General features: G+C 35.0%; 1 protein-coding gene across 3 annotated transcripts in view; it reads left to right on the top strand.

Annotated features, from left to right (window-relative positions):
- The window catches only part of COG5 (component of oligomeric golgi complex 5), a 313532-nt gene that overhangs the window by 2634 nt on the left and 285970 nt on the right, over positions 1–24928 (top strand). Inside the window, exons 2-5 of one of the 3 annotated variants that reach the window (XM_033088094.1) lie at positions 4663–4802; positions 7532–7589; positions 11924–11978; positions 12081–12150. In XM_033088094.1, the coding sequence (XP_032943985.1) occupies positions 4663–4802; positions 7532–7589; positions 11924–11978; positions 12081–12150 (323 nt within the window). Of the gene's footprint in view, positions 1–4662; positions 4803–7531; positions 7590–11923; positions 11979–12080; positions 12151–24928 lie in introns of those variants that run through there. The other 2 variants (XM_033088095.1, XM_033088097.1) reach the window with 2 other exon arrangements.

The raw sequence follows: 24928 nt of genomic DNA, 5'->3' as shown, positions 1-24928 counted from the left end.
CATTTTCTTTAAGATGCTTGTCTTCAGTTTGCCCCTAATTCAATAGTTCACTCACTCATCCCCTGCCACATTCCTAAAGAATTAAACATTTCCATCAGTAGTGGTGATGTACTGTGTCAGGATCTGCCAATGATACAGGATAGGGTTGGTGTGCAGATGCATAGTTTGGAAATTTGTGAGGTGTTCCTGAGGTGCCTCCTATAAGAATGAGAAAACTATAAAAGAGAAGCATTATACGACTTTTGTCTTTGAGGATCCTTAGTCCCAAATGCCACATCCGGTGGCCAGCATTTAACATGTGTTTGATCTTTGTAAGATCTTTTATGCTACTGACTATTTACTTTCTTTACACTGTCCCTTTTGGTTTTTGCTGTTCTCACCTGTTTCTCTTCCTTTCTCTCTGAACACTCCGTAGTGTTCAGTATTGACTGGTGTCATTCCCTCTTTCTACCACCAAAGTTTTGGTGTTTTCTGAACTCTTATCTTCTCCATTTCCCTTTTTTTGTGCATTCTAAAATTTCTTCCTAAGTCATCTGGTCTTCTTTTCATTGTTTCAAAATTAATATCTATGCCCACAAATGTACATATATGTGGTCCTTACCTTTCTCTTAAGCGATAGAACTACTGGACCAGATGTCTACTGGACATTTCTACCTTGATAGTGAACAAGCACTCGTAGTTCTACATATAAAAACCTACATATAAACCAGTAATACAGGTTCTACATATGAAGAAGTGAAATGAGTTTTTTTAACTTCTCTCCCGTAACCTTTGTCTCTGATAGTTCCTTATCATTAATTACATGTGAGTAGTTAGATGTGTGATTGTTCCTCATGTAGATGATGAGTTCCTCGGAGGTAGGGGCATGTTCATGTTCATCTTTATCCACAGATGCCTAGTGGTCTGCATTAATCCAAAGCTGAATTCCCTCTGTCAGTTAGTCAGGGAGCTTGGAAATCATCTTTTACTTCTTGTTCTATCTAATCATCGATTTTGAGCTTGACTCTAAGTCCTGCACATTTCAGGGTTTGAATATTTGTCAAATTTGTCACTTCTTTCACATGCATTGTGCCACTGTATTAGGCCTTCATCATGTCACTTGGGCTGTTAACTTAGCACCTTACTGGCCTCTGTGGCTCTATTCCATGGATGTGATGGTAAACCAGTTTTCTGGGAAATAGGAAGAGCCCTGATTTTACAGTGTGTGCTAGTTTCCGTGGTGTAAATCCTCTCGCCATGATCAATTTTAAGATACATACATGTGTTGTCAACTGGCTCACACAATTCCTAAAAATTTAAGTTAGCTCTCACACTACCAGCTAGCTGCACAACCCCTGTGTGACTAGTCCCCTTTCACTGCTCCTTCGTACTGCTGCCAGAAACTGTTCTAAAACAAAGCTGACAGTGCTCTTTCTTGGCTTTAAAACCTTAAATGGAGCATAGTCTGAACATTTGGATGTCTTACCACCGTCCTTTCAAACTGCCCCCCAAACTTCCTTTGGAACCTCAACTCCTATTATTCTTAACCTTTTTTTCCCAACACTCATGCTGTGCTCTAGACACTCTGATGTTAGTATTCCCATTATTCCTCAAAATATGCCATGCTGTTTGCTGCCTCTAAACCTCCCCTCTTGGAATGGCCTTATCCACTTGTCTGTCTGGCAGGATCTTTAATTCTGAAAACAAGTTGGCAAACTGGAAGGAAATGGTTCTCAGGATTAAGGCCCCAGTGGCAGTTGCCTTCTTTAACGCCACTCTAGTTTGAAAGTAGTCAAGAATGAAGAATGATGCTTCCAGTTGATATATAGAGTGATTAATTCAATCAGTATTGAGCACTTGCCATGTGTTCAGCACTGTTCAGGCTCTAAGATGTGGTGGTAAATGTACCCTCATGGAGCACAAGTTACATATACCAGGGGTGCCAAAAAGATGGACATACATTTTAAGTGATGTTAACACTTTGGTCAGCGTTGCTCAAGCAGTAGTTTGTTGTAATCAGAAGTGTCTGCGCACTGATGGTAACCACTTTGAGCACCTCATCTAATTGCAGAAGTCAAACATGACTAGTATTCATCTTTTTTTCCCCCTTTCTCCCCTCCCCCCAAAATTCTGAGTCAAGCCGTTGTTCTCAGTCTAGTTGTGGAGGACACAGCTCACTGGCCGTGTTGGTATTATGAGCCTTGTGCTCTACCCGGCTGAGCCAGTTAGTTGCTGACCGCCAACCTGTGCTCATGGCCACTCACGGCAGCACACAGCAGCCATGGCAGCTCCCGCTGGCCGCAGGCCGCTCACAGCAGCCCATCTCCAGGTCGAGCGGTTGTTCGCAGATCTAGCTGTAGAGGGCGTAGCTCATTGGCCCATGTGGGAATTGAACCAGCGACCTCGTTGTTAGGAGCACAGCACTCCAACCACCTGAGCCACCTGGCCACTCCCAGACTAGTATTCATCTTCTGTTATCGGTATATATTAATACAGTTTTTTCCTTTCCTAAAATGTGAATACATTTTTTTGGCACCCTCTGTATCTTTGTGTGTGTGTGTGTGTGGGTGTGTGTGTGTGTGTGTAATATAGACAGTTATATATAGATAGTTCCAAAAAAATGTATACACATTTTTTTTTTAATTGGGGACTATTGGGGAACAGTGTATCTTTCTAGGACCCAGCAGCTTCATGTCAAGTCATTGCTTTCAATCTGGTTGTGGGGTGCAGCTCAGCTCCAAGTTAAGTTGTTGTTTTTTTCAATCTAGTTGTGAAGGGCGCAGCTCACTAGCCCATGTGGGAATCGAACTGGCGACCTAGGTGTTATGAGCACTGTGCTCCAACCACTGAGCCAACCAGCCGCCCATATACACATTTTAAGAAAGGAAAATAAATGATTAAAATTGTAATTATTAATATATACTGATAACAAAAGATGACTACTGGTCATGTTTGACTTCTGCAATTAGAAATGGTTCTCAAAGTGGTTACTCTCAGCGTTCAGACACTTCTGATTATGGCGAACTACTGCTTGAGCAACGTGGACCAAAGTGTCCACTTGTATACATTTTTTTGGCACTCCTACTATATAATATAGACAGTTACATACATAATATAGACTATATATATAGTAAACATGCCTTCATGGAGCACGTTATGTGTGTGGGTGTGTTTGTGTATAATATAGACAGTTATATATATAATATAGACTACATACAAGGTGTGATCAAAAAATATGGTGAATATTTAAATTAAAAAAATTTATTTCGGTAAAAGACACACTGCCATTAATCCGCCTTGCTTTGAACACACTTATCCCATCATTCTTGCCACTTTCTGCAGCAGTTCTGGAAGTTCTCTTTCGTAAGTGTCTTTAGTTGCAAGTATTGTGGCTGCCTCGATGTCCTGAATGATTTTGACTTTGGGGAAGAGCCAGAAGTCGTATGGTGCCAGATCCAGTGAATAAGGTGGATGAGGACACACCATAATGTTTTTATTTGACAGAAATTTCTGTATACCAGAAACAGTGTGTGACACAGAGTGTTGTCATGATGGAGGATGATTTACAGCACACTTCAAAACACACCTCTCAACCGTAACTCACATCTGACTGTCTGCATCGAACAAATTGAAACTTGTCACACTATTACTAAGGTCAACGTGCCGCAGACTATATTGAAGATCTCTGCCTTTCCATTGGATGGCACTTGGCAGCAGCATTCACTGTAGATTCTGATTACACCTCATATATGTAATACTGACAATTGAAGTGTTCTATAAGTACTCTGTTTTGCTTGTTAGCCTCATAATCTGTCAGAGCAGTCTTACCTGTATCTATCATATGGTTAGGAAATAGTGGTTTATACCTACATTGAGCTCACTTCTACATATCTATTTTTAACTCATAATTCTCTCCATTTTTTCTTTCATTCATGGATTTGTGGATTTCTATACAGAAAGATACCTTCTTAACATCTAGCATCATTTTCCCTGTCTATTAAGGGTCTATTTTGAATAGCTTCTCTTTCCACTTACTGTTTCATCCATAAATCCTAAATTGCAATAACCAGTAAGTTTGTATTTGCCTATTTCTATTAAAATTCCAGATTCACTTTATTATAACAGTATTTGTGCATGGATCTAGAGATATCAGAGATAGTCAAAATAGTCCATTTTCCTGTTGTCATTGGTCAGTGACCTTGTTTTCTTGTATTGAAGGCTATGATGAGTAGTGAATTTTTAATCTTTTACTCAGTATTTTCCTTTTGACTGATAAAAGTTAGCTTTTAGCAGTGTAACTGTCTGGTTCAGACAGTGGTTCAGAGTGTGCGTTCTGCAGTTAGACTGCCTGGATGCAAATCTCAGACAGTGAAATTGGACAAGTTGCATGCCACGTTTGTGCCTGTGTCTTCATTGGTACAATGGGGAAAATGATAGCTCCAACAGGGTTGTTTGAGGATTGAATGAGTTAATAATACTTATAAAGTGCCTAGATCAGGGCCTGGCACATAGGAAGTGAATATTAGCACTCTCTTCTGCTGTTGCCTCCTCTTCTCCTTTACAACACTTTCTGGTGTATAGAAAAGACCTCAAAATATGTTAACTGATTATAATTATTTTGTTTAGTATCTGTGGTTTAGTGCACTGTAATTAATAAAGGGTTTTCCTTATTTTTTTCCCCAGAGTGTTATAGTGATTTTTTAAATGAAGACTTTGATGTAAAGACTTACACTTCCCAATCTATTCATCAAGCTGTGATTGCTGAACAACTAGCAAAACTTGCCCAAGGAATCAGTCAATTGGATAAAGAACTACACCTACAGGTACTTCTAGTCTTCTGGATCTTACAGATTATTCAGCCTAAAGCGATAATTTATCATTTTTATAATCCTTTTATTTTTTACTCTAAATGCACATTTATATGAACAAATGTATAACTTCCCAGTATGGCTTATTTTTCAAAGTATATATTTTGAAGTTTTCTGTAAACTACCCTGTTGAAAAACTAGTATACCCATCTGTCTAAAACCTATTATTCATACTTTGTTTTTACCACCCTGACATGCAGTGAATATAGGTGGGCAAAAAATAAGATGACATTGATAAAGATAATAGAATATGGAATTTGGAAATAGAACGGTTTGAATAAGAAAAATAGGGATCTTCATATTGGCAATTCATACTTCATGACCAGAAAGTGTAACACTTGCTGCAATTACAGAAAATTGATAAATTTGTGGTGGATAGAACACAATATAGGACGTTAGGAGATGGGTCCTAATCTCAGCTGTGCTCTGTTGCCTTTTATATTACTTAATGTCTTTGAGTCTTGCTTTGTTTTTTAAAAAATCTGTCAAGTGGGTTGGAGTGAATAAGAAGAGGAGACTATAGTAGAAAATCTTGAAGTTTCCTTCCTTTACTATAGTTCTGTAATTTTTATTGGGTGGTTTTATGGTATACTTCCTAGTATTACCTTTTGTCTGAGTAGGCACTTAATAAGTATTTAAATGAACGAACAAATTCATGAGTAAATGGACTGTTTACCAGGAAAACCAGATCTGGTATCACATGAGACATAATCACTTACATTTTTTGTGTCTTACGTTATCAATTACAAGAGCAGGTTAGTTTTGGAGTAGGATGACTTCTAAGGTCACTTTAAGTCTAAAATTCTGACTAATTAGAGTTCAATATTTATTGATAAACATTGATAAAACAATTGTCAGGCTCTGCATTAGGCTATGTGATAGAAAAAGAAACACATTTCTCTGGCTCCTCAAGGATTCACAGACCAGTGGCAGATATATACAGAAATAATGAAGGCAAGTGATACCTATTTTAAATAGAATGGTACAAAGTGCTTCTGGAAGCAGGGGGAATGCACTTAACTCTGCCTAGGGATCAGGGGCTGGCTTTGTGCAAGAATCACCACCTGAAATTCTTCCTGCCCTTTTATGGTTGGTATTTTCCTTATTCCTTGCATGCAATACCTTTTCTGCAGGAATTAATAAAAAGTTGAAATTTATTTAACATCTCTTAGAGGGGACAAGTGAGACTTACAGTTGTTTTGGGTGTGAGGTACAAGTCGTCTCTGAGATCTGAACCTGCTATAATTATTTGTCTGCAGAAAAAAATTGGGATAAGGCTAACCGCACCCATAAATACAATAAAAGTAATTTAAAATTTAATTGAGATGATTAAAATTACAAACGATGTCCTAACGTATGTATTAGTTGTTGCTTAGTACAGGAAACAGAAACTGACTTAGGTATTTAAAGCAGGACACTATTTAATACAGAGAATTGGGTGCTTATGTAATCGTTGGATGACAGTGGACTGAGTTGAAGGATCTAGGATAGATGGGACACAGGGGCCCGGAAGCTTCTGCTGTCACCTCCCTGCTATTGCTATGGGTACCTGGTAACTAAACTCTAGAGTAACCCGCTAGCTCAACTGTCTGTAAATCCTCAGGTCTCAGGACCTCGCTTACTGGCCAAAACAGTAACAGGAAGATAGCTTTCCTCCTCTGTCTTCCAAATCTCTTGGAAATTCACCAATAGGCTACAGGGGAGTTTATGAAGCTGTAGTTTTAGGCTTTTCAACCTTTCCAAAGTATTTATCATAAGGGACAAAGAAGAATAAAGAATTAAAAAAAAAGTTAGTCTTGTTAGATTGCACATATTGATGACTATATTAATGGATTGGGGAAAATTCAGATGTCTTCTGGCAATCTTAAGGATAAGAGATATAGAAGACCAAAAGTGACACTTATTTTAGAGGGATATGATAGAAAGGGACTTGATAGAATGACAGTGATACCTGAAACAGGACTGAGTGGAGGACGCGTGGCTTCCAGTGAATGAATCCTCGGGGAATAAGAGCTTCAGTTTGCAGATTAAACATGAAACTCTAAAGGGGACACAATGATAAAGATTCTTGTATTATTCTAAAGATTTACACAATTTCTTAATGTTTCTAAAATCTCTTGCATGTGGCCTTTCACTCTTAACCTTTTTAATTTTTTAATGTGGCCATTTACACAGCCCTAACTTTCATTAAAACATCAACCATCTGCAGGGAGGAGGGTTTGCTGTGACACTGGGAAACTAGAAGCAAAGAGTGCTGTTCAGGGGTAGGTGGCACTGATTCTGCCTTATCTTTCCAGGTTGAAATGTGGGCTTAATGATGCTGAATTAAGTTCAAGAACTAAGAGAAGCCAATATTTGAAAACATTCTTTAAAGGGAAAACATATACTAGCGTGGCAAGAATTAGCCGTTTTTCATTTTTCGGTTTTGGCACAACTCCACCTGCACGTCCCATTAGGAAAGCAAGGGACTAGTGAAAAGGCTGTATCTTCTTTGGCTCCATGTCAAACTATAAGTGTATTTGTGTTCCTAATAACTCATCTCAAACACACCTTTGTATCTGTATTTTTTTTTTTAATGTTAGTATTTGCCCCCTTCCTATACGGAGAGAGACCTTGTGGTTACAAAGAAAAATAGAGGGTATATACTTAAACGGGTATGCTGATTATTCATTTTTGATTTTCAGGTTGTTGCAAGACATGAAGATTTACTGGCACAAGCAACTGGGATTGAGTCTTTGGAAGGTACATTTCCATTAACTATTACCGATTATATAGAGTTAGAACAAGCATTGACAAACTTTTTCTGTTAAGGGTCAAATAGTAAATATTTTAGACTTTGCAGACCGTACCGTCTTTGTTGCAACTACTAAACTGTTAATTGCAGAGTGGAAGCGCCAGAAAATACGTAACTGAATGTGTGTGGCTGTGTTCCAACAAATCTTTAATAAAACTTTGCTGACTCCTGAGCTAAACTATCTGTGTTCAAATCCTTGCTTTGCCATTCACTAGGTACTCGCATGTGACTTTGGATAAGTGGCTTAATCTTTCTGTGCCTTAGTTTTATCTGTGAAGGAGGAGTATTTATATGTACTAACGTGGTGTCATTCTGAGGATTAAATGAGCTAGCAGAATGCTTAGAACAATTTCCGGCACTTACTTAGTGCTTCTATAGCTGTTAATGAAAACAACAAAAGCATCAAGAATACCAGAGTGGATGTTGTGGAAGTAAGCTTGAATTCTTTCTTATTTTTGGCTTATTTTGAAACTTTTTTCAGTGAATGGATAGTAGAATAATAATACATTCGTTTTTTATTTTTATGAATCCTCTTATTTTTGTTTGGCTAAATCTTCTATGAATTTTTTGTTCTCTCTTGATTAAACTATACCTCATAAATATGAAATGTTAATATGTTTTATATTATCACTTGTGTTGTGATTGCTGTTATTAATCATTACACATCAAAAGAACACTAAATAAATGTACTGGCTGTGTGCGATGTCAGGGATAGTGGATGGGGGGAGGGAGGTTGACACAGTGTGAAGGATATAAATGATAAACCTCTAACCATTACTTTGTTTTGTGCGCCTAAAACTAATAAAAAAAAACCACACAAAAGAACGCTAAGTGATGTTTTCCTGTGTTGATCAAATTGTTAAGGAGGAAGAATATTGCTTTTTGTGATGCAATATTCTTTAATGTTTCCCTCAGTATTGCTTATGCACTCAAAGGTATATAATTCTCAGCATGTACGCTGTTTCTAAGACATCTTGATGAAGACCTTAGTATTTTCGGAAATAATAGTTTGACTGTTATTTTAATATTTATGGGATATGTCAGATTATGTTCTTGGGAAAATTAAAAGGCTCTAAGTACTGACTTAGTATTGGAAATTAATTATGTTTTTTAATCTCTAATTGTTTTTTATGTGTTTCTGGAAGCAAGTAAATAATATTGTTTTAATGGTAATTTTTTTCAACAAATGATAAATGATTGTTTTATTTGTAAGAACCCATAAGGAATCAGAATCAAGGTACTACTTAGTATGAATATGAATACTAAGTATGCATATGAATGTATATGTGTATGTATGAATCATCACAACTGAAATACTTCTCATTGTGGTTTTCTTCTATGCGTTTAGTTCTGTCATGGGCTTGCTTTTCCCAGAATGCTTTTCAGTGATTACAACATTTAAAATATACTCTTGGACTGAGTTAGAATCACTATTCGTTGAATGAGTGTATACAGTACAAAGGGTGGCTTCTCTGAATTCCTGTGATAATCTAAGAGTATTTTCCAGATTATTTGAACATACAAAGTCAGAGTATGAATTGGTTATTATTCATATTAGCATTGTGTATTTTTAACCACTTATAGCATGTTCTTTTGAGATGCAGAAAAGTAAGTATAGTATGTATTTGGAAAAGAATATTATCCCAACTTCTACTTCATCTGCTTTTTTCCTGTCTATTTTAAATTTTGTTGTATAAGTAGTTTGGAGATATATTTATTAAGCCTATTTTATTAAAAGTTGCCCCCTATTCATTATTGTTCATTTATTCATTTAAATATTAGATGAAAATTTGTGAGGTTCCAGGCAGTTGTAACAGTAGACAGAGGCCCTGTCCTTACGGAATGCTTAATTTTGTTTTGTAAAAAGAGATATCCTCATTCATTCATTTGTTCACTCAATCAAATAGTAATTGAGAACTAGTAATGGAGGTATCAGGCACCTGTGAACAGTACACAAAGTCACTATTCCTATGGAACTTTCTAGGTGGAGAAGTAGACAAAAAAATGTACAAATAGGAAACTTCAGATTTTCATTCTAAATGTAATGGTAAATCATTGCAGGTTTTGAATTAGGGGTATAGTGTGATAAGATTAATGCCCTTAGACGTGTGCCCTGGTAGTCCTCTAGGAAAGCAAGAGTAGAATCGGGGGTACCACGTTAGAAGCTATCAGAGAAGTGGAAGTTGATTAGAGTGGTGGAAGTAAAGAGAGAGAGTGAAATGGATGGGATAAAATGGGGCAGAGCTGATAGGATTTGTTGATGGGGGATGAAAAGGCTGAGGGAAAAAGTCACCAAGAGTGATTCCTTAAGATTTTAGTCCGGAAAATTGGATAGATGATGGTCTGAGTAACTGAGATAGGTTAGACTGGAGAATATTATGATTTTGATGGGTCAGGGTGGGGAGAAGTTATCTTGGGTGTCTTGAATTTGAAATAAGAGAGTTCAGGGCTAAAGTGTGTGTATGTGTATGAGTGTGTGTGTGTGTGTGTGTGTCTGTGTGTGTGTACATAAATAGGCAGATATAAAGAAAATCTATATAGACATGTATATATGTGTATATAAGTGGATGGACGTATGTGTAAAATCAGTACTTTATTGAACAAATAATATTTAAAACACTGGGATTAAATGTAGTTCCTAAGAGAGATTGTAGATGAGAGATGAAGATGGCTGAGGATCAAATGTTGGAGTACTCCAGCATGTGGAGATCTAACAGAGGAGGAATGTGATGACTTGGAATCCCCGAGAAGAAATGGAGAGGGAGTAGTTTAACTATGTCATGAATTTCTGAGAGTTCAAATAAGGTAAAGGCAGAACCGACAATGGACAAATTTGGCATCTTGGAGATTTCTGGTGACGTTGATAAGATTGTTTTGATGGAGTGTATATGAAAAGCCTATTGAGATTACCTTGTGGAGAGAACACGATGAAGGAAGTGATGATAACAAGTAAGGTCAGTCCATTCTTAGAGGTTTAAGGTCAATGAACCATAAAACCAGCTGAAGAATGAGACTGCTTGAGGCCAGAGAGGTTTCTATTGGACTGAGCCATATTAAAGCATATTTGTATGCTGATAGAAATGTTTATTAGTTCTAATATTATTTCATCTAATATATTGACAACATTCTGTACTTTATTTATTTAGAGTAATATGTTTCAAAACTATAACTACGCCAGTTGATATAGAAACTGAGTTTTAGTGAATGGATTTCAAAATAAATCTGTAACATTGGAAAGCCTATTTTTAGGCACATAAAATAGTAAAATTTGAGATCCATATGAAAATATTTGTACAATTTTATAAAACAATTTTTATCATGTTGTATATATGGAGAGTAAAGGCAATAATATACTTGCCGTCCATATTTATTATTTATCTAGCATACAGTTAAATAACAAATATTTATTGACTACTTTTCATAGGAAGTATTTGCGTTAGGCTCTGGCCACACAATGATGAATGAAAAAGATACTTTCCCTAACAGCCAGGAATTTATAGTCTAGTAAGAGAGTAAAACATTAAACAGATATACAAATGGATATGTAATTACCTAATGTAATTAGTGCCTTGAAGGAAATGTATGCTGTAGAAGAAAATAACAAGAGAATCTAAACTAGTTCAGGGATCTGTTAATGATTGTTTATGTTAAGCTAAGGTTTGAACTAATAGTAGCTTATCCACTTGGAGCCTGGCAGTGGGTTTGGGGGTTGGAGAGACCATATCTGGCAGAGATACACCATTTCCAGATCACGTAGAGCCTTGTAGACCAAGCTGTGGACTTCAGTTCTAACATAGGAGCGAGGGGAAAACCATGGAAAGGTTTTAGCAGAATAATGTTATGATATAATTTTCACTTTTAAAAATCATCGAGGCTTCTTTTTTTTTTTGGAATTACAATACAATGCACATTAACATGAAATTTACCATTTTATCCATTTTAAAAGTATATAATTTAGTGGCGTTAATTACATTTACAGTGTTGGGCAACCATCACTATCTAGTTCCAGAACTTTTCATCACCCCAAATGGATACCCTATTCCCATTGAGCAGTCACTCCCCGTTCGTTAGTGAAGCAAAGATTGGAGGGGGAGATAGTGAGAGGCTTTTATAATAGTGCTGATAAAGATACTGGCCGCTTAGATTGCAATGGTGGCAGGAAGAAAATTGAAATTTGTCTATGTATGTGTATATGTAAAACTATATTTTTCTCTTTTAATTTTTTACCTAATTTGCGCCCTTGTAAATTTGTAAAGTAATGTAAGCTGTTATGTTTCCCGAGGTGTTCTTCAGATGATGCAGACGAGAATTGGGGCTTTGCAGGGAGCTGTTGACAGGTACTGTTGTTCATTTTGTAAATAAACGGAATGGAAGGATTTTTCTCTGCTGATATTTTGAAGATGACTTTACTGTCACTCCTCTCTTCATTTTTCCTTTAGGATGAAAGCAAAAATTGTTGAGCCATATAATAAAATAGTAGCCCGCACTGCCCAACTAGCCAGGCTTCAGGTAGGTTCTCACTTTGCATTTCTTTGTACTTTGTTAATTCATTTTGTTTTTGTAAGTGGACAATTTTCAAGAGAATGAATTCTGAGAAAATAAGCTGATATGAGAGAGAAGGAGAAAAATACTAAAGGGCTTTCAAATAAGAGTGCCAGTTAAAAATATACAAATCTAAACTACTGTTCAAGTGAAGTATTCTCACTCTTACTGCAGGGTATAATCACTTGTTAACTCTTTAGAATTCAAACTTATTTCTTTTAACAGAGAACAGGAAGAAACCTAGCATTTATTGAGTTCTTGCAGTTTGCTATTGTTAAACGTAAGGAACCCAAACCTATAGTTGTTCTAATAGCAGTGCTTGTTCAGGAAATTCAGGTTTTGATGAAAATTTAGTGATTTTCTAGCTTTATGAGAAGGATACACAAAACATTATTTTATTTTATTTTCCACATAGTTTCCATAGATTATTCAAAAGCGATTTGCTTTTAGTTAGATATGTAGATTGTTTTAGGCTTCTCACAATTGTAGGTACTACTGCTGTGAATTATTTTGTTTTATATATATAGCCTTTTCTCCTCTTTGGGTTATTTTCCTAGGAAATCCAGTAACTTTGCACTTCATTTTAGAAAGGCAGAGTAAAGTTCTCTTTTATTCCCCTCGTTCCCTTGTCATGTTTTATTCATGTAATCTGAGGACCTGATACTGCCCTCATTTTTTTCCTTCTGTTGGCAACATTTTCCCCTTCTTCCTTGGTGATCTTATTTACCATTATTCTATCAACATTCTGTTCTTTCTCCATTGGTTTTCTTTTTTGCTATTGTTTTTTCTACAGTCTCACTGCTTTATCCATTCCTACTCCCCCGTTCTCGCCATGGATAACCTGGCTTATAACATCTATTGTCCGTTATGTGACACCTTTGGGAATCACAGAGTATCATGGTGTTTTTCCTCAGTTCGCTTAATATCACCAAACCTTACTCTCCAGACGCTGGCCTAAGGTCTGGTGCTGGAGGCATCCTTAAGACTGTGGAGTCTTCTCTCAAATAGCTGATAGTGGAGTAGGGGAGACAGGCTGATGACGGTAATGTGTAATAAAGGCAGTGATAGTGGTAATTAACGCTGCAGCGTGTTTACTATATTATTTATCCTGATAGTGTTCCACAGAAATTGTTTCATAGACAGAGATATTGAAAGTTTCCATCAGTTTACTTTTAACCTCTTCGTCTTATACTTAAAGTGCATTTCTTGTAGGCAGCATATAGTTGGGTCTTGCTTTTTTAACCCATCTTATAAAATCTGCTTTTCAGTTGGGGTACTTACGGCATTTACATTTAATGTGATTGACATGGTTAGATTTAAATCTGTCATCTTCTTATCTGTTTTTCCTATTTGTTCTTTTTCCTTTTTCCCCTTTTTTTCTGCCTTGGTTTGGGTTGAGTATTTTTGTAATTCCTTTTGCTTCCTTTGTTGGCTTATTATCTATAACTTTGTTTTTTTATTTTATTTTACTGATTGCACTAGGATGTATAGTATACATTTTAACTTCTCAGTATACCTTCTAGTGATATTATACCACTTCACATTGTGTATAAGAATCTTACAATAGTATACTTTCATTTCTTCCCTCCCAGCTTTTGTGCTATTATTATATATTTTACTCTTATATATGTTATAAACTCCACAGTATGTTGTTATTGTTTTTATTTAAACAGTCACTTATGTTTTAAAGAGACTTAAAAAGAAAATCTCATACATTCATCTATGTAGTTATGATGCTTTTCTTTTCTTTGATTAGACTCATATTTTTTTGCCCTAAAAAATTATTTTAACATTTCCTTTAGTGTGCATCTGCTGTTGATGAATCTTTCAGCTTTTGTATGTCTAAAAAAGCCTTTATTTAATCTTTCATTTCGAAAGGTATTTTGCTGGACATAGAATTCTAGGTTGAATGACTTGTTGCTTTCAGTACTGTAAAATGCTGCCCAACTGTTTTCTCATTTGCATTGCTTCCTATGAGAAATTTGTTACTATCTTTGTTTCTCTGTACATAATGTGTTCTTTTCCCCACTCTTTTTAAAATTTTCACTTTATCACTGGGTTTTGAGCAATTAGATTATGACATGCCTTGGTGACGTGTGTGTGTGTGTGTGTATGTGTGTGTATGTTGTGTGTGTGTGTGTGTGTTTGCTTACAGTTCATTGTGCTTCTTGGATCTGTGGGTTTAAAATTTTTATCAAATATGGAAAATATATAGCCATTATTTCTCCAAATGTTTTTCTGTTCTTCCCCTTTCTCCCAGTTTGGGGACTACAATTACACATATACTGTATTAAGTGTCTTCAAGGTATCTCACAGATCACTGGGTGCTCTATTCATTTGCTTATCCCCACAGTCTTCTTTTCCCTGTGTGTTTTATTCTGGGTAATTTCTATCTTTTTGTCTTTAAGTTGACTAATCATTTGTTCTGTACTGTCTAATCTGCCCCTAATCTCATTCAGTGTACTTTTCATTTCTTTTTTCTTCTTTTTTCCCCCTCTAGAAGTTTGATTAATTTGGGTCTTCTGTACTTTCCATCTATCTACTTAATTTTTAGAACATATGGAATACTGTTAACATAACTATTTTAATGTCTTTGCTCATTTATGGAGTATGTCAGTCACACTGTAGTCCAGTTTTAAAACATTTCCATCACTGCAAAAAGATCCCTCATGTCTGGCCATTGTCTTATTCTGTTTGGGCTGTTATAACAATACCACAGACTGGGTTGCTTCTAAACTACAGAAACGTGTTTCTCACAGTTGTGGAGGCTGGAAGTGTGAATCAGGGTGCATCCTGGAGCGTGCCCTCTTCTGGGTGGCAGAGAGTCATTCCCTTGTTGTGTCCTCACATGGTGGAGAGGTTTAGGGAGCTCTCTGGGGTTTTTTCTAAGGACACTAATCCCATTCATGAGGGCTGCACCCTCATGACCTAATTACCTTCCACAGGCCCCACTTTGGGGGTTAGAATGTGAATTTTAATATTCAGTCCATTCCAGCCATTAGTCCTTGTTCCCACCCCCAGTTCCCACCCCAACGAATCGATTTTGTGTCTCTATAGATTTGCCTTTTCTGGTCATTTCATGTAAATGGAATCATACAAGAGACAGTATTTTATGTCTGGCGTCTTTTACTTTGCATAATGCCTTTGAGGTTCATCCATGTTATAGAATGTCATTTTTTTTATATTGCTGAGTACTGTTGTGTTTTATGGATGTACCTCATTTTGTTTATTCCATTCACTAGTTGTTGGACATTTGGATTGTTTCCAGGTATTGGCTTTTATGAAAATGCTGCTATGAACATTTGCTTACATGTATTTGTGTGGACCTGTGCTTTCATTTCTCTTAGGTAGATTTCTAGAAATGGAATTGCTAGCTTGTGTGGTAAGTTTGTTTAATTTTTTAAGGAACAGCCATATTGTTTTCCAAAATGCTTATGCCATTTTACATTCTCACCAGCATGTGAGGGATCTAGTGTTTACATATCCTCACAACATTTATTTTCTCTTTTTTGATTATGGCCATTCTAGTAGGTGTGAGATGGTAACTTGTTATGGCTTCAGTTTACATTTCTTAAATGACTAATGATATTAAGCATCTTTTCCTGTGCTTATTAGGCATTAGTATGTCTTTAATCTAGTCTATTCACATCTTTTAGCCATTTTTAAGATGAGTTGTTTATCTTATTGTTGAGTTGTGGGGTTTTTCAATATTATTATGATACAAGTACTTTATCTGACGTACGATTTGCAGTATTTTCTCCCAGTCTATGACTTGACTTTTCTTTCTTTTTTTTTTTTTAGATTTTATTGGGGAAGGGGAACAGGACTTTATTGGGGAATAGTGTGTACTTCAGGCCTGTTTTCCAAGTCAAGTTGTTGTCCTTTCAATCTTAGTTGTGGAGGGTGCCGTTCAGCTTCAAGTTGTTGTCCTTTCAGTCTTAGTTGTGTCGGGCGCAGCTCAGCTCCAGGTCCAGTTGCCGTTGCTAGTTGCAGGGGGCGCAGCCCACCATCCCTTGCGGGAGTTGAACCGGCAACCTTGTGGTTGAGAGGATGCGCTGCAACCAACTGAGCCATCCAGGAGCTCAGCAGCAGCTCAGCTCAAGGTGCTGTGTTCAATTTTACTTGCAGGGGGCGGAGCCCACCATCCCTTGAGGGAGTCGAGGAATCAAACTGGCAACCTTGTGGTTGAGAGCCTACTGGCCCATGTGGGAATCGAACCGGCAGCCTTCGGAGTTAGGAGCATGGAGCTCTAACCGCCTGAGCCACCGGGCTAGCCCCGACTTTTCATTTTTTAAATGGTGTCTTTTGAAATACAATTTTTTTAATTTTGATGAAGCCCAAATTATCATATTTTCTTCTTTTGGATTGTTAGCACCAAGATTTTTCTTGAAAAATCGTTTCTTTCCCCACTGAATTTTTTTGTTGCCTTCACAAATTTGAATTGACTATATATGTGTAGGATTATTTCTGGAGTCTACTCTCTCAATTGATCTAGTTTTCTGCCCTTATATTATTAGTACACTGGCTTAATTACTGCAGCTTTGTAGTAAATCTTTTTTTTTTTTTTTTTTTTAGCCAAATGACTTTGAAAAAGGATACTATTTTAATTCCTTTGCAAGCCATGTAAATTTTACAATCAGTTTGTCAGTTTACCAAAAATCTGGTTAGGATTTTGACTGGAAATGTATTGCATCTGTAGGTAATTTGGGGAGAATCGGTATCTCAACAATTTTGAGTCTTCCAATTCATGTAGGTATGATATATCTACATTTATTTAGGTCTTCTGTAATTTCAGCAATAACTGGTTTTTAATTTGGTTAAATTTATCTTTAAATATTTTCTTTTGTTATTATACTAAATGGTATTATTTAAAAAATTTTATTTTTCTAATGTTTACTACTATTTGATAGAGAGACAGTTGATTTTTTAAAATTGACTCTATAAAGGAAATTATGAGGTTTTCTTTTTTAAAGTTAAATTTTCTCTTCATATTGTTAGTAGATGTAGCATGAGTTAATTTCAGTATTGTTTGAGATAGAGAATAGATAAGATACTGAGGGGTAATAGCTGAGGAGCTCTAGATCTTCCTATAAGCTAGTGGAACATGTCAGGTGAGAGATACTGTGTTAGTCATAGCAGAGGGTACAAATATGGGTTAGATGGTCCTTGTCTTCAGAAAGTTTATATAATGATTAAAGGAAATATGATAACTATACGCAGTGACCAAATAAAATACTACTGATTACATAAATGCCAAAATAAAGTAACGAGGAATATTCAGAGGAGAGAGAAATTATATGCAGTTGGATTGTTTTCTGAAATGTTTAATGTTTAATAAGGAAATGGCATTTGAGATGGGCTTAAGAAAAATAGGCTATAGAGTGATTTGAAGTAAATCTTTAAGAATGAATGAGATTTGATATGGATTTTAAAGAGTAGGTAGATTTGAGTAGGCTGAGATGAGAGTAGGGAATTACAGATAGAAAGAAGAATATAACAGAGGCATGAGGTAGAGGCTTGCTAGGGCATGTCCAGAGAATGGTAATGAAAGCTTGCATTAAAAGAATTAACTCAAGCTATTTCCCCTTGTCCTTCTTCCTTATTAATTGTATTTGTAAGCCTCCTTGTTCACTAAAGACAGACGTGTCATCTTCTCAGTGAAAGTCTTTATCCTAAACCCCCATGTTCCATTTTCTGTCTTATACCTCCCCTGATTTTCTACTCTCAGTACTTCACCGCATGCCTCTTATTTTTCAAACATCTTTATTGAGGTATGATTCACATATCATAAAATTTACCCATTTTAACAATACAATTAAATTTCCTAAACTTTCTGCCCCCTCTACTCTCCAAATTTAGTCCGTAACTGCACATTTCTTTGTCCTCTTCCCTAATATCACATAAAAAAATGGTCTCCTTATTTCTATCTAATACTTTTTCAAGCTTTTTATTAAGCTATGTATAAAGTATAGTTTTGTTACGTATTTTTTTTTTTTTTTTTTGGTCTGAAATTGTATCTTTCACTTTTGTGGTAAGTGAAAGCTACTGTCCTGGAAAAATGTTTTTATGTCATCTGTGTCATATTCATCACCTTTAACTTTAGCTAAAGTTAACCGTACCATCCTCTGATTCTTTTTGTGTATTTCCTGTAGTACTGTGACTTTTCAGTTGTGAAAAGAACATTTAATATTTAGATACAGGCACAACATCTATTAAGAACCTAAGAGTAAAGATGTTAACTTACTACACAGGAGTTAGGCCTCTCTGAGTTGGAGGGTGTTGGTTTGGTCTGTAACACAGGTTCATGTTTCGCCTTATACTTATATTTTGACTTCAGTGTTAATACTTTTGGTAGAATTTCTATTATCTGAGGAGCTTTTTTGGATGGAGAATACTTATTGTCACCTATATTTTAAAAATTTCTAGTTTGTCTTTTAGATTTACTAAACAATATATCTTTAACATTAAGTAACATTTACTCACTAAATGTACATAGACTTTTTATGCAAGTAATAAGTAAAAACTTATTAAGAAATTAATTAAAAAACCAAGAATGAACATGAAAGAATAAAAAACAAAAACAAAAAAGAACAAATGAAAAAAGAAGAAAAGAGAAAAAAGAAATTGAATTTCCTCAGACATTTAAACAGTGATCACAAACTTAATCAAATTCTTTTAAACATTTAAATAGAATCATAAATTGATTTTGTTAAATGCTTTAAACATCTTCAAGAACAGATTACAAAACATACTGTAATTATTACATTCAGACCAAATCGGGTAACAAGTGCAGATATCATCGATTTATTTTTTTTAGAATATCTACTTATTTCAATTCTTATTTTAATTTTTCAAAAATTATTATTTGCCTATTATTTGCCTCGTTAGGTTATGACAGTCTTACATTATCCAAACAAAAAGAATCCTGACCCAGTTCAGCAAAGTTCTTCAGGATCTTTTCATCATTAAGTGCTTCTTGTTATATCATGTGACTTTTATTCTGTGCCTTTTTTTAGATTGTGCATTTTTGAAACTTGGTGTATTCAGAAATATTTTAAACATTTTGCATGGCTAGTTATCTCTCATTGCTTTGTCTTATTGCTACATAGATTCACTTCGTTGATAAAACAAATACTTAATGTGTGTCTTAGCATTATGCCATTATAATTAATAGAGACTTCTAAAGGAATTATTTATACAGGAATTGGCAAATGTTTTTGGTCAGGGGCCATGTAGAAGTATTTTAGGCTCTGTGGGCTATATAGCTCTTTTGTAGGTATTGAACTAGATTGTAGTAGTGGTCGTGTTTCAATAAAATTTTATTTACAAAATTGGGTGGCAGGTTGGTTTTGGCCTGCTGGTTGCTAACTTCTGTTCTGTACAAGGAAGCAAATCTGATTTCTTTGGAACATTCAGCGAACTAATCAATTTTGAAAGCAATATTGGATTTTCTTTTTAATTGTATGTTGTGTCTGACTACCAGTGAACTCACTTCCTCCTGGTGGTTATGAGACCATTAGAGACTGGTGCTGATTGATGCTGGACTTTCACTTTTTCTGGTTGTTATATACAATCACCAATACCATCAGGCCTTTTTGTTTTGAGTAATACTACTCTTTCTGGAATCATTTGGTTCAACATAATTTTTGTTTGTTTTTCTATGGTTTTTTTCCTTTATGTTTTGTACACCAGTATGCATTCAGAAGAAGAAATACTGATATGTCTGTATTAACACTTACTAAATTAATGAAAAATTGTACTATTCTTGCTTATCTTTTCTTATAACAATCTTTTTTTGTCTACTTCAGATTAATTCTTTGTCTTCTTACTGTCAATTTGGATTCATGGTGTTTCATACACTCAACCTCTTCCAGTTATTTTAATTACTACTGTTGATGTTCAAACTATCAGAGTTTGATCTGTTGGAATCCTTTCAACCTGACTCCTTTGTTTTTTCAGTGAGCGTCACCATTCTTGAAAAGCATCTTTGTTTTCTGGTACAATGGAATGTTCTAGACACATGTTGATGCTTCTTGTTGGAAGAAATGGGATCAGTAAGCTGTAAAGCACCCTGGTTCCTTTTAGTTAATAATAATGTTATAAACCCAAAATTGGGCATAGGAGAATTTATGAGAATTGATGTGCAGATGGGATGCTGTTGTTAACAACTTTTTGTGTCTTACAAAGCAGAAGTTGTTTCTTTTTATGATCAGTAATTCACGGTGATTTTTTTATTGTGCAAAACTGAACATTAAGTTTACCATCATCTTAATCATTTTTAAGTGTACTGTTAACTATGTGCACATTGTTGTGCAACAAATCTCTAACTTTTTCGTCTTGTAAAACAAACTCTCTACCCCCTAAACACTAATTTCCCTTCCTCCCTTCCCTTCTCCTTCTGGGCAACTACCTTTCTACTTTACGCTTGTATGATTCTGACTGCTTTCTGTATTTCATATGAGTGGAATCATATACCGTGTTTCCCTGAAAATAAGACCTAGCCAGACCATCAGCTCTTAATGCGTCTTTTGGAGCAAAAATTAATATAAGACCCGCTATTATATTATACTCGGTCCCCGGTCTTATATGATATAAGACTTGGTCATATATGACCAAGTCTTATATCATATAAGACCGGGTCTTGTATTAATTTTTGCTCCAAAAGACACATTAGAACTGATTGTCCAGCTAGGTCTTATTTTCGGGGAAGCACGGTATGTGGCATCAGAAATCACTACCAGTTCAAGGACAACGCTGAATTTAATTCAATCAACTTTAACTCTCTTCCTTCACTTTGCCTCAGAGGCTATCAAAATGTATCTAATTTTTCAGGATTAGCAAGTGTTCTCAGATTAGATTTGGATTTGCTTCTCTTCTCTCTGAGTTATCTTTTGCTTCACTTTTTGCTTGGTATTTCTATTTGTAATATCATTTCTTTGATGCTTTTGAGACATTTTACATTTTATACAACATTTTAGTTGTTTTCAGTGGTAAAGTAATAAATCTAGTCTACTATTATTGAAAAAAGGAAACTCATGTTTCATCTTCTTTATAAAACAAACATCAGATATTTTATTCTGATAAAATTATTCAGTAGTTCCTTAACAAGTAATACAACGAAATCTCAGGTCCTTTACATGGCACAAATGCCCCTTTTTTATGTGGCCATTATCAAGTGGACCTTTTGTCATTCTAAAAAAAATTTTTTTGTGTGTTAATCATACCGAACTGCTTACTATTCCTGAATGTGGTAGAAATTCTCGCATTCATTCCTTTTCACATTTTCTTTCTTCTTTAACTCAGAATGTTCTTGTCACTCAGCGTATTTGAATTGATATATCATCTCTTTTTTGAAGTCCTTTCCTGCCCTTCCTTCTGGCAAAGCAGAATATTTCTTTTTCATTTTTTGGTTCCTTTAATTTCCTATAGATGCTTCCATTATAGTACTTTTCTACATAGCTTTCCCCTTACTTATACTCTCCTATAATGCTGAGCTCCTTGAGGGCTATGATAATGTATGTTAATCTTTGAATTTCTAGCCTTAACATAGTGTTATCAGGCACTTAAACTTATTAAATGTTTAAGAAATGAATACAATCATTTGTTCTTTGTTCTGTCCCCCAGTTGTAATATTTTTTTCATAAAATGTAACATGCGACTGAGTAAAACATACATAGTATTAAAAAATCATTTTAATATACGTGTATATATAGCCTATGAGAAGAGTTGGGTTGTCTTAGTCGGTTCAGATAGAGAAGAGATCCTTTCAGGGTATTTCAGGGATAGCCACTTAGGAGAACATGGGGCAGTGAGGGGCGCACAGGAACCTGTCTTAACATCCGAACGTCACCTGGTCTACAGCAGCACCCTAACAAGCACCCTTGCCTATAACTCAGTTCCTGCATCTTTGCATCTCTCTGTCTGCTGCTTTTTCTTGCTGCCACTATGGATTAACCCTTATTCTCTTTTTCACTTGCTCATTGTTTCTTTTCACTCTCGCTTGTTTTGTCCCAAGACTTCTCTTCTTACTGCCCCCTCAGCTTCTGCCCTTTCCTGCCACCACTTCCCAAGGGAGAATAGTGACCATTGTGGGCAGTAACCATTGTGGGCAGTTCTTGTACAAGACGATGTTATAGGCCACTGGTGACAGACTGTGGCTCGCTTCCTTTCAGCTAGCTGCATTTCCCTGATCTAATCAGTTGTGGCTAAGGTCTCAAGGTCATATGACCTGAAATGTGATGAACCATACATAAGGACCTGCCCAAGCTACTTTCCAGAGGAAGGGGCGTGGTCACTGCAAGTTCTCCGAGCACTGGAAGAGTTCTCTCCAGGGAGCTAAGTTTTACTTTAATGTTAAAATATACGTTAAAACAATATCCCCCATAGTTTAATTGGGATTTAAATATTGCTTTTTAGGGTAACTTTCTCATTTTGTACTCAAAATCATAGGATTAAGTTTACTGGAATTCTTTTTCTTGTGAGAAAATAGACTAATGTGTAAGGATGGTATTGTTAATTACAAAAAGTGATTATGCTTATGTTTACAAACGTGTCCCTAATAAAATGAAAATTTATAAATTGCTATTCTGATATTTTGGCCATAGATGGAAATTAACTTTTAGTTTAGTAAACTTTAAAATATTTTTATATATGGAGACACAGTGTTTTTTATTAGCAGAACTACACTATCCAGGACTATTAGTCCTATGTGCCTCATGTAGTGTTGTTTTGATTATAGATTATTGTTTAATTTTAGGCAATGAATTAAAATTTAATTTGTTAAATTAAAAATTTAATTCAAGTTTACTTCTCTGCGTTTAACTTCAAATCTTAAACATGTCAGAATTGTACATTTCTTTTTTCTCCTTTGTTCGGTACAATCTTTTGACAGTAAGTTTTAAGAATCTTATTTATTTTTGCCACTTACCTAGGTATTAGTGATAAAAAAAATTTGTTTATACAGGACTTTATAATGTAAGAAACGTTTCAAGTATTCTAAATCATTCAATTTTTATAATTATGTTTAGAAGTTATACATCTCATCATTTTATGTGTCCTGAAAGTTATTTGAAGTTCATATAGCCAGTATGTAGCAGCATTAAGACTGTGAAACAGGGTTTCTTTCTCTAAATTTAGTATTCTTTGCTTTTGATCCTGTGGACAATGTAAAAAAGTAGGAAACATATTTTCTGTTTTTCAGAAGCTTGATGTAGGTGAAAAAAATAAAAAACAAATCCAAGTTCATAAAGTCAGAAGAAGAGCACACACTAGCAATTCTGAGGCCTAACTGCTGTTCTTCATCACTCTAGCTGCATGATGATGAACAAACTTTAGTGTCTTTTTTAAAGATATAATTGACACATAACATTGTATAGGCTTAAGGTGTATAACTTGATGATTTCATGTGTGTATATATTGTGAAATGATTACCACAATAAGGTTAGTTAATACATCCTTCACCTCACATAATTACCATTTTTGTTATGGTGGTGGTCATGGTGGTGGTGTACTTTTTACAATGAAAGTTTGGACTGAATTTGTGAATTCTCTTCCAGCTTAAAAATGCCATGATTTTGTGAAGCTGTGATAGTTTGTTTTATGAATATTTTTATTTTTTATGGTTATTCAAGCATGAGAGGTCAGGATTTTTTGTGTTTAAAATAAATACTTTTTATTATTGTTATTAAATATTAGTCTAATTTTCTATACTCTTACTGTAAAAAATATTACACTACAGGGACAACCAAACTAAATTTGGTCAAATTATTATAAAGGAAGGAAAAGAGGAGGGGAGAGAAAAGAAAAATATGCCTAGGTACATTTTGGTATCTTTGTTTCTAGTGTTTAATTTTTTCTGAACTGACTCATATGCACCCTTACCGTAGGAAGTTCATCTTAGAAATTTGTTGCCTTTCAAACAGTTTTGAATTCTAAGCATTCTTGGGTAGCTTATGTTTTAACCATTTTTATTCTATTCACTTTGTCTAGCAATTTTCATTTGAAACATCGGGGAAACTGTTTAATCATTTCATTTTTTGAGCTTCTAATTCACTTAAATGTATGTGGTATTTGAAAGCAAGAAATAGCTATAAAGTTTTATGCTTAAACTTTGAATTCCTATGATTGTGCTCTCACTTAGAAATAAGTACTTTTAATTCTTTTTGCTTTTTATCCCCATTTCACTCTCTTTTCTGAAAGCCTGTTCTTGCTCCTAGCAGAAGCTTCTGATGATCATCTATATACATGAATACATTAGTTGAATTTAATTATCACCCCAAGAATCATCTCTATCTTAGCTCATTTTAGTAACACTGCTTATGAACTGCCTCAGAATTTTTCAGAAAGAAATTTTGAAGAGCTTGTTATCCCTTACATTGAATATTTAAATATTTTTACTTAAAATTATATTCAAAAATGAGTTTTTAACTTTGAAATCCTGTATATTTTTAATATTTTTAAATCATGTTTTAAAAAATACAACAGCTTCATTGAGATATGTCACATACCTCTTGTGTAATTTTTTATCTCTAACTTATTTTTTAACTATCATTTCACTTTTTAATATTTTATGACATACATATAAATTAGATTTTTAATTAAAAGTTTATTTAATTTTTAACTTTGACGTGTAAGTAAGAATATCTAAAAAATGTTGGAACGAATGAGGAAATCATCCATAAAATCTTTTTTCATTTTTATTTGTTTATGTTTTACATGCACATGGTTTTCGTCATATACTTTTTTA

The sequence above is a fragment of the Rhinolophus ferrumequinum genome, chromosome 20, assembly GCF_004115265.2.
Source record: "Rhinolophus ferrumequinum isolate MPI-CBG mRhiFer1 chromosome 20, mRhiFer1_v1.p, whole genome shotgun sequence".
NCBI lineage: Eukaryota > Metazoa > Chordata > Mammalia > Chiroptera > Rhinolophidae > Rhinolophus > Rhinolophus ferrumequinum.
Note: the sequence above shows the minus strand (reverse complement) of the source record. Positions and strands in the feature narration are given on the sequence as shown.